Source organism: Bremia lactucae, linkage group LG1 (assembly GCF_004359215.1).
Source record: "Bremia lactucae strain SF5 linkage group LG1, whole genome shotgun sequence".
Classification (NCBI taxonomy): Eukaryota; Oomycota; class Peronosporomycetes; order Peronosporales; family Peronosporaceae; genus Bremia; species Bremia lactucae.
The window spans coordinates 4,388,896-4,399,654 of record NC_090610.1 but is presented as its reverse complement, the minus strand read 5'-3'; the positions used below and the strand labels follow the sequence as shown (position 1 = coordinate 4,399,654).

General features: G+C 45.5%; 3 protein-coding genes across 3 annotated transcripts; 1 reads left to right on the top strand and 2 right to left on the bottom strand.

Moving 5' to 3' along the window:
• Positions 1-1,781: 1,781 nt before the first annotated feature.
• CCR75_003206 (uncharacterized protein) lies at positions 1,782-3,488 on the top strand (the record flags this gene model as incomplete). The annotated part of the gene is made up of 1 exon (XM_067961303.1): positions 1,782-3,488. The coding sequence occupies one exon, from the start codon at positions 1,782-1,784 to the stop codon at positions 3,486-3,488; it is 1,707 nt and encodes a 568-aa protein (XP_067822689.1).
• Positions 2,847-5,276, bottom strand: CCR75_003207 (uncharacterized protein). Its single transcript, XM_067961304.1, has 2 exons — positions 4,972-5,276; positions 2,847-4,899 (listed from the first exon to the last, which is right to left on the bottom strand). The coding sequence occupies exons 1-2, from the start codon at positions 5,231-5,233 to the stop codon at positions 3,647-3,649; spliced, it is 1,515 nt and encodes a 504-aa protein (XP_067822690.1). The 5' UTR covers positions 5,234-5,276; the 3' UTR covers positions 2,847-3,646.
• Positions 5,277-5,456: 180 nt separating this feature from the next.
• Positions 5,457-8,540, bottom strand: CCR75_003208 (uncharacterized protein; the record flags this gene model as incomplete). Its single annotated transcript, XM_067961305.1, has 4 exons — positions 5,457-6,695; positions 6,764-7,358; positions 7,426-7,482; positions 7,552-8,540. 4 exons carry the CDS (start codon positions 8,538-8,540, stop codon positions 6,306-6,308), a joined length of 2,031 nt encoding a protein of 676 aa, XP_067822691.1. The 3' UTR covers positions 5,457-6,305.
• Between the last annotated feature and the right edge of the window lie 2,219 nt (positions 8,541-10,759).

The following is a 10,759-nucleotide window of genomic DNA, read 5'->3' as shown; positions in this document are numbered from 1 at the left end:
ACATTGCGAATGAACGCACTCCAAGCTTGCATAAGCGAGACTTTATCTCGCTTATTATTGCCACTAAACCATCGATGCTTAAGAAAAGCATCGAGATAGAAATCTTCCTCAGCGCGAAAGTTCTTCGCGCTGGGATCAAGGCCATGTAGCTTTGTCGCAATAAATAAGGGATATTTATTGTGAGGAGTATTTTCTCCAGACAAGCTATTGATAAGCCTTTTTGGCAAAAGCCACGGCTTGTTTTTAGGGGCGAGATGAGACATTTTACTGTCTTCACTCCCCTGAGTGGTACCCACTGAAGTAGGGGTACCACATGAACTTTTCTTACGATGGCTTACGCCATCGTCGTCACCTTGCACAGAGACACGTGCAGATGACCGAATCGGAGATCGAACGGGCGATGAGGGATCATCCTCATCGTCGGATCCAAATAGACTATTAACTCGTCCATCAAAATGAGCCCTCTCATTCGAAGGCTCAAAGTCAGCCGCCTGACGTCTATCAGGCGACTCTTCCATTCTCCCCGAGTCGGCCATTTCGTCCGACTCGCATCCGTAGTCGACCTCCAAAGAGTGGTCGTACTCACGTGGTGAATCACCACGTGCACTCGCAACATCTAGTGTTGTGCGAGTGAAAGATACTACGGCAGACGTTCCGTCTGCCGCAAGAGATAACAGCGCGTCACCCGCGGCTGCACGAACCGCAGCCGAAGGCGCAGCACTATCGACACGCCGCATGAGATGATTCTTCATGCGATGAAATTTAAAATGATGGCTCTAACCAATCAATATCATTTTAAAATTTAGTAGTCACATAGTGGCCACTCCATCCAATGACAGTCAGAGTGATTGTCGTTTAAGGGAGGGGTGATGTAACGGGGTGTATCGTTACATGAAAAAATTAACACTTAAAGGTTGTTAATTAATATATTATCTAAGAGGTAGATAACATTTAGAGGATATTACTTTAAATAGCAATGTTCAGAATTCTTATCCATAAATAGGTATAGACCATTATATCTATTTATTCTGCAGACTAATCAGCTGTAGAGATAAACAAAGAGAAATACAGATAAGATGAGATAAGAATTCCATTGCATGTTTAGTATTAGATTATAATTGAGTAGCATTTACAAGATAGAAAGAGAGATACTTAATTATATTAATACAGTTTTCATTTTAACCTCTTTAAGCTAGTAGTTACCTTAAAGAGAAGTCTTCCTCTGCACGTACTAGTGTACGTGAAATAACGTAAGGCACCACTCGCAGCTGAAGCAGTGCGAAGTGGACTTGTACTGAAGCAGTACAAGTCGTAGTGCCCCGTTACAGGCACCATACTTAGTTAGTTATTAATATAATAAGTACAGTGGTAGATAGATAGAAGATCGTTACGTAGGAAACTAAATATATTCATTCAATTTTACTTTTCTCTATTCATAAGCCTTACTTTAGTCCTTTAAGCTAAACATTCTTAGCTTCATAGAAACCTTCCTCTCTACCTTTGTGTACGTGAAGTTTCGAGGCACCTCAGCTACACTGTAATTAGTGTAAGCTTAACTAGTACTGATAAGTACTAGTGAAAGGTGCCCCGTTACAACCATCCATCCGTAAGCTATCGGTATGCATTGCTTGTTTGTCCTACAAATTATATGCCTACTAATAACGAATAAGTTTAATCGGACAAACAATTAAACAGACGAGTTTTTTAATGCTCAAATTCGTGTCCTAAATAACATGCAAACGTAAAAGGGATATTCGCGTCACGGCGTTAGACGCTTCATGATGTCAAAGACTGCTGTGTCTCCACGCAAGAGGTTGCCACGTTTTGGAGATGATGAACTTACATTTCAATATGACGAAAGGGATGTGTCACTTTCAGTAATGCCGTCCTCCCCATCAACGACATCTACTTGTAGCTCTGCCGATGCCTCCTTTGTCAACACCAAATCAAAGACCGTGTTGCTGCCTCATGACGAGCATAACAGTGACACGAGTGATGAAAAATTTGATGATACTTCGAGGCTGCAGCAGCTTCGCAATTGGTTGCAGCGACTTCAAAAGACTTTTGGGACGTCATTTTTGCTACTGGTGAGCACAGTGTACGTCGTCCAGGGGTTTAAGAGCTTTAGTGCTCTAGCAATAAATTATTTCTTTAAAGAAAATTTGCAGTTGCAGCCGACCGAGTCACAGTCGCTCCTGACAGTGATGATGGCTCCTTGGGGTATCAAACCCTTATACGGCATCATCTCGGACAGCTTGCCGCTGTTCGGCTACCACCGCAAGTCGTACATGATGCTGTGCAGTGCCATGGGCACAATTGCCACATTGATATTGGCAATTCCTGATCTCGTTACAACGCCATTTAGTGCAGTACTCGTGCTCATGCTCAATAGTCTCTCGACTGCGGTGATTGATGTAGTGATCGATGCCCGAGTTGTCGAGATGTCACGATTGGATCCAAAGTATGGTGCCAATGACCTGCAATCTGTATCATGGGTTTCCATGTCGGTGGGCGGAGTACTGGGTTCTATCTTGTCTGGTCCAGCGACGCAAAAACTGGGCGTACGAGGTGTTTTTTTCTTTGCAGCAGCTGGACCGCTTACTATTTTTATCTTCTCCATAGTCATGCACGAAGCCAAAACGACTGTGAACAAGCGCCATTGGAAGACGTCGGCGAGACGACAGTTGAAACAGCTTCGAGGTGCAATTGGCACACCGGTGATTTACATGTGTGCACTCTGGATCTTTCTATCAGGTGCTATCAGCCCTGGGTACTCGCAAGTGACATTTTACTATGTGACCGATGTATTGCAATTCACACCCGAGTTCTTGGGAACTGTGTCGGCCTTCGGGTTTATATTCCTGATGGTAGGCACTATGCTGTACAACGTGTGCTTCAAGGATATGCCGTTTCGGCGCATCTTTTTCATTGCACAGCTAAGTTTGGCAGTTGTGTCTTTGATGGATATCGTATTGGTAACGCGCACAAATCTCGAGTGGGGAATTCCGGACAAGGCGTTTGTTTTGGGTGATGCTGTAATTGCAGACGTCATTAGCCGCCTAAAGACTATGCCAGTCTTGGTACTCTGTGCCAAGCTCTGCCCCAAGGGAATCGAAGGTACACTATTTGCACTGTTGATGTCGATTTCAAACTTTTCTTCTAGCGTGAGCGAGTTCTGGGGTGCGCTTGTATGTACATGGTTGGGCATCACCAAAAATGAATACGATAGATTGTGGCTTGCTATTATCTTGCGCAGTGCGCTTAAAGTGGTTCCAATTTTCTTCCTTTTCTTGATTCCAGCGACGGATCCTCAAATTATCATAGATGAAATAGATTTAAGCTCACCGACTTTTAATGACTTATCAATGGCAGGTGCGTATGAAGACGTGCACCTTGAAAGCGAAGATGAACGCTCTTGTAAGCTTCGCGAAGACCACGTGGTCGCTGATAACTTCCCATCCGAACTGCAAGAACTGATAGAGAAGTAAGACCGGAAGTCCGAATTTGCGAACAAGTTTGTTAAGTAGTGTTACATTGTTTTTAAATTGAATTGGATCTCAAACGAGGTGAATAATCGAAACGACCCGCGCAAATTGCCACAGTAAAGCCAATACTGATTTGAATACGCTGCTTGCTCTTTATGTGCTTACACCGTTGGCTTGTCTTCATCAAATGACTTTGAAAATGAAATGACCATGGCTGTAATATTGTCCATACTGCGTTTTGACAAAGCAGTCTCTACGAGAGCATTTGCAGCAAAATGCAGCGCCTCCTTCGTTGCCTTCTGTGACGGAGCACCTTTCAACCAGTGGAACTCAGCGACTTTTGCGCGCACAATCTTGGCAGCATCGTCGTCACTTAAGCGATCCCAAAGACCATCGCTAGCAAATATGAGATATTCCCCATCTGCTTTGACATTCAATATGCGAACATCAGGAATCACCGAGACAAGTGGAGCTACGCACGACGGCGGCAAGTTCGACTTTAGCGGGTGATCACCGAGTGATCGACTGATAGCCAGACGTAAAGGAACTTGGTCGTGTGCCACTCGCCAGCATCCTGAAAATATAACCTTTCCTCCAGCTTCTTCGACACGATCCATCTCGCTTTTTAAATCAGGCTTGTGATCCACTGAAAGGCGCACCACGCTTGACACTTGTTCCTCGTCTTTGCTGTCACTCGTACCGTTCGTTTCTTTAGCCAAGACACCGCGCGAATCACCAAGATTTGCAACAAAGAGCTTCCCTCCTACTAAAAGTCCCATTAATACTGTCGATCCATCGCGTTTATTCAGTAGAATTGTGCGTTGCAAGGTCTCGGCATCCACGGTCGCAAAGGCGTCCACCAGCACCGCACGAATTCTCTCGACATCATCTTCTGTTAGCTCCGACTGCTGCGCGCGCCGACCGATGTCTCTTAGTTCATTATTTTCCCCTAAAAGTTCTTTAAAGCGCCTTCGGGCATACTCGGACGCATACGCGCCATTGTGGCCATCATAGACTGCCAGCAAACTCAGCGACAAGTCTGCATCTTCTTCGGCGTCTGAAAGACGCTCTACGACTGAGTACCGATCTTCCATGTACGCTCGTGCCCCTTGCGCAAACGATACGCCGACCTGCACGCGCATCTTGATAGCTTTACTTTTATCATCCCCAGTCTTATCTCTAACGTAACAGATTGACGTAAACTCAGCGCAACGTGATACATTAGCCTCGTCCTGATGAAAACGCTTCAGTGCGTTCTCAATTACATCCCCTTTTCGTCGCTTGTACTCGTTGCCCTTGGCCACGAAGCTTCTATTTGTTGGTGTAGGGAGCTTCACCTCCGTCAACTCGGGCGAAGGTTGCAAATCTTCAAGCTCGTCTGGACTCGTTTCAGAACCTTCACTGTCTAATGTCCCTGCTAATGATTCATTACAAACCACAGCATGAGGCTCAGACTCAATCAGATGCATAGCGACGTCAGGCTCACCCGAGGTCGTGGGCGACTGCGATAGCCTCTTGCGCTTAATAGCGCTCGGCGAAGAAGTCACCGCATCGGTATCAGCTGCGCATAGCGTCGTTACGACGTCCGTCTCGTCAGACGCAATTTGTTCAAGCGCACGAAGGCCTGCGCGCTGCAGCAGACGAGGAGTATGCGGCGACTTGCTATTGTCGGGCGGCGTGGCTGAGCACATTTCAAGGCCAGTCATTTCGTTCACCGGAGATGCCACAAGAACGTCAGCATGAGCCATTGGAGATTAGAAGTTAGCTTGCTGTGAGGGAGAGGTAGTCAGTCTAGTCAATTTGTTATTAGGCTTCGAGCTCAAAGTTACGTGCCAGTTCTGAAGTGATAATGCACTGTTCCCGCGCAAAAAAGCTGACAATTGCAAATTTGGAATTGGTCTATTCAATCCTTGACCTTTTCTATCTTTGTCAAGAGGAATTATCACTAAAGGGCGCTCGAATTTTTTTCGGGGGCAAAATTAAAACACAGTAGAAGCATTTTTAGCTGCCTCTTAATTCTTCAAGAGACATCTTAAATAATGGAGAATATCAATGGGTTGATAGGTGGCCGCATAATGCATGTGCTTTATAAAACAATTGCATTAATTCGCAAGGGTTGGCTTGAAAGCTATGCGCGAGGAGAGTGTATTTTTCTTGTAGAACTTTCTGTCGCTGCTTTACTTGATTGGCTTGTATCGATCGTCGTCGGACCAGGTTTCTTGGCCAATCGTCTTGTTTACTCGGCTCATCTTTAACGTTTCCTCTGATGCGCCTTGCAAGTTTACTGCTCGTAGTGTTTTCCACAGCTGCAATATGCGTCCAGCATTGTGTCAAGGCCAAATTTGCCGCCGTTATAACGAACACAGAGATAAGCCACCACCATCCGCTCATCCCTCCTGACACTAAGCGATTTTACTTGAAAGGATTGAATGACGACGCACAAGATGAGAGAATAATTTCAAGAGCCGTTGATTATATGAGCGAGATAGTCCAAACAACAATGTCTCACCCCAATGTAGTGAAAATCATAGAAGCACTTGACAAAGCGAGGAAACACCCTTCGGTGACGGTGTCCCTGGACGTATTAAAAATGATTGCTTTCGTGGCTGTTGTTGCTGCAGTGACTTATGCCCTCGTTTATCGTTGCAGTATCAGTTAGGAATGCATTAGATGACAATAACGCTGATATTTTCTTTTAAGAATTTTACATGTTATTGCATAGAATAGTGGCTTGTATACTAGCTTTTTCCCACCTGTCAGATAGATGTTCATGGTTCTCTTTCCATTAAGAAATAACATTGTGGAAAAAAAATTCAGCTCTTAACACTTTTCCTCCTCTTTACAAGTTTGCAAATTAACAGTATCATTTTCGCTTCTCTCTTCATCGTCGTCACTCCACGCATCAGCAATAGTAGGGACACGACGGGGGGAAATGTGTTCCCAGCCACGATTCACAGCACCTGAAGGCCTTGCTAGTACTGGTGCTGTCTGCTGAGTAGGTGTATTACTACGCAACGGAAGAAATTTCAGGCGACTCGAAGCTTGAGCCGCTCGTGCAAGCTCATTTAGCTTGCTGATATGCGCGGACAATGTTATACTAGGGACGTGTGCGTCCACACGCTTAAAGAAAGAAATGCGACGATGTGGATCTTCACCAAATGATTCCGAGACAATTCCATAAAATGAAGCCAGCTGATGCATTAACGCTCGCTAAAAGAAGCAGAGCAAAGTGAGCAAGCACAAACAAATCGAGACAAGCAAATATTCATTAAACAAACCTCTTCTCCCGACATCACTCGCAAGCTCACACTGTGGCAAGTCGGCTCCCGCACAATTCGCTCCAAACGACGTTCAACCACCGCAAGGTAACTTGCATTTGCCTTCCCCCACGAAATTAAGGCTTCGGAATAATTTGGGGTCTTCATTTCGTCTTCAAAAGAGGCAGCCTCTCCATTAGCAAGTCCTGGCCTAACAACCCCAAGCGCGTGAGCCAGTCGTTGATTGCGCATGATTTGGGCACGAGGGGGAGCCATCAATTGCCTTGCTGGAAGAAGGCTCTGCACATGCATGGCTACTGGTCGCGCAATAGCTGGTCTCAGTATTGGCGTCGGAGAAGGCCCAGCAGGCATCGGTAGCGCGGGAAAAGCATCCTGAAGTTCCACTGCAGGTGACGGTGGATGACTACTTGCACCGAAATTCCAATGATCAGGCACCTCATCAGCGAAACTTGTATTAGTTGGTCCCCCGATGGGGTTGCCACCACCACGCGAGACTTGAAAATTTAATTGCAGACGATTGTGGACGCCATGGATCGAGCCCATATGCGCTTGATATTCGACGTCGTTTGGAAAAACGATAAAACGCATTTCAAGACTATCAAATGCACGAAAAAGGCATGAATATCGACAAATTCTGTATTTTTTTCAAGCCGTAGACATACCAATTTCGGTCCTCACACAAATAATGCTTTCGCCGAAAATGTGTTTCCAAGCTTGCGCTGCCATTCAAAATCAATTGTTAGCCAATTAGTCTACCAAAGCAGCATTTAAAAGAACAAAGCACGCACTAGTTGCGAAAATATTCATTTTCCACCTTGCAAAGGTGACACTTAAAGTGATCACGTTCCAGATGTTCATACAACTCTTTGTCTCCGTAAAAACGCCTTCGACAGAATTGGCAAATTGGGTGAAAGTCCCTGCCCGTGTTGGCGTGCTTCTGACCCGCAGGTCCACCTCGACTCCGTCCAGTATTGTGCCCCTTAAGTGCACCTTTTGTAAATACCTCTTGTTCCTGGATAAAGAAGGACTGGTGCGTCAAACATAGCTCACAGAATCCCACTCCATGATCATGTGCCAAGTGGTCTTTAAGGTTCTCAAGCGAGTGTTTCACCTCCCGGCAGAGCTTCATCCTGCACTCAAATTCACGTAACTTGCGTAGCTCGATGTAGTGCGCCTTGCAATCGACATATATCATGTCAGAAAGCTCGTCTAGTACTGAATTTGGACCCGCTGCATCGCCCCAAAGCTCGAAACTATCGTACGGCCGAGGGATAGTGCTTACTACCACGCGCTCTAGAGGCTGTTTGCACATGGGGCAATTCCGGTCGTCCATAACGAGTCGCATCCGCATAGAGCACTTGCTGCAAATGCCATAGTGATTGCACTTTCCTACTGCATAATATTTTATAGGATCGGCACACAAAAAGCAGAGCTCGCACTTATCATTTCCTTCGATCGTCGCGTGAGTAGCAGCAATTGAAGGGTTTTTCTTTTTCCAAGGCACTTTTTTCGTCTTTCCTTCTGTTACCGCTGCAGCCTTCTTCTCAGTTTCAATTGGCTCGATTAAAGAAGCATTATCTTTTTTCTTGCGGTGGCGAGGACGTGGGTGGCGCTTGCGTTGGCCCGCCGCGTCTTGGTTAATGGTAGAATTTGTGGAGCTATTGGCCGCACGTCGTCGAACAGCGCTTGGCACCATGCTGTAAGTAGACGTTGATACTGCATACGACGACGTGCCTGCGGTGCTGCTTGCGGTGGAGCTGCTCGCAACGCTGGTCATTATGTGTCAAAAAGACGTTGTGATATAACAAATTAGAAAGTAATGAAGTTACAGATGTCTCCTTTTAATAATCGATCACTACATCTGTTATAATGGTACACAATACCGGTGGCAGCGATAGTTGTCCGTTACATAATATTATTTCTTATAAGATGAATACTTAATATTAGTTTCTACGAGAGGAATAAGTAAGGAAATACAAAATTAGTATCTTTATTAATTTTGACTTAATAGTTCCAATATTACCAAATTTGACTATATATTGACGCAATAAGACCTCAAAACTGTTGATTGGATGATTTAAATTTGAATCAACCCTCCCCCGCCAATCGTCACAAGACACCGGTTGTGCAGTGCGCAAGTAGCTGTTGACACCACCACAAATATATCTTTCATCGTCAATAAGGATACACACTCTGTCTCTTGGCACCCACCTCCGATCAGAGACTCCCTGTCATTTTCGTCCGCGACAAAATCGGACTCGTGTACATTTCGAGCACAATCAACACATTTTTATTTTCTCTTTGTCTCGTGCTAATTTTACGACCTCGTACCTTTTAGGTAGCACGCCACCCGCTTTGCAAGCTTCTAATCGTGAAGCAGCGGTCGATGGGTCTGACGCGTTGCCCTGGAAACTTTAAATACAATGCCGTGTCGCCTGCGTCGCGCAACCCAAAGCAGAGACGTAACGAGCGACTGACACATTTCACTGCAGAATCCATATTTGCCCATCACCTCCAGCAACACGCTGTCACTTGGGTGACAGCGTGTTGCTGGAGGTGATGGGCAAATATGGATTTTCGGATGCACCTTGATGCAGTCAGCACCAATAGGCGCAAATTTAGAGTTAGCTTTTAAGAGCTCGCGCTCACGTAGCAAATCAGCCTATCTACTCCTCCTGGTCCAGAACATAGCCATCATCGTCGTCAAGCATCACTCGCATTCTTATAAACTTGCTCACTTGGCCAAAATTCTTCTTAATTGACAAGATTAAAAGACTTGTGACGAATCAATCTACTGCAGCCGCACCAGTACCAGTGACAAGAATTTTATTTACATAGACACTAACAACAGCAATGTCCTTGTCATCACGCTTAGAAGAGACAAATGTCAGCCACGCACTATGTGAAAACCGCATTCCACAGCATAAAAATCATACTCTATAATCGACCAGCCTGCTTGAGGCCGTATAAGCTCTTGCATAATGCTATCTATTGCTCCTTCTTACCAGACACGCCTAAATATTTATCATCTCTTCGTCAATGTTCATGCTTGTGAATCCTGATAAATTTAGTAAGGCGCGAATTCTTATTCGCTTTCACGTGAACGTTGAATATCACCGTGCTTAGCGAGCACTCCCCATGACGCTGCCAAAACAAGTAGTACCTTCACTGTTGACATCTCCATAACTGTTGTGAAGGTAAGCTGGTAATCAAAACACAAACTTGCTCTTTCTCGTACGCAACAGTCGAGTCTTGAGCCGCTTCAGATCGTCGTGCGCATCAGTCTTTGTTTTGAACACGCACTTGTCTGTGCAGTGCAATACTGCTGGAACCTCGCTTGATCAAACGACAAAACCTTTTTTTTCAACGCTTCTTTATGGCTGTCTCCCATTCTTCGGGCTTACTGCTGCGAATTGCTTCTCGATAAATCTTGGGATCGCGCTCGTATGCGTGAGCCACCATCATTCTGAGCACTGGAAGACTGCATCCATTTTGTTGCACCTCGAGTCCTGTGCGCAGCACGTGTCCATGACATTGACTCCTTCTTTCCACTTCGACTTCTCGGAGCAGAACTTAAGACTGCTTCACCTGAACCTGTCGAATGTGTAACATCTGCTTGGTCCTTGAACTCAAGTACTTTCCGTAGCTGACTGCTTTGCGTAACAATCAGATTTTGCTGCGTGGTCACAGCTTGTTTGCCTTTTGCAGGGATACCCTGTAGCCCTTAGTTTCGTCGCTGCGTCCGATTATAACGCCGACTTGAGACCTCTCCGCCAGCGAGTTCTGTCAAGGGTCGCGGTAAACAGAGTCCACCGATCGAAAAGCTGCAATATCACTTAAATCAGGGTCATTTTGTAAAGAGCATTATTATCTAACGATAAGTCAATACGTTTTCACCATCGCTGCGCCTTGCTAGTGCGCGCTTCGAGCCATCATTCACGAGTCCGTGCCCCTTGCGCTCGAGCTTGCCGTACAATTTAATGTTACGCGAGAGCT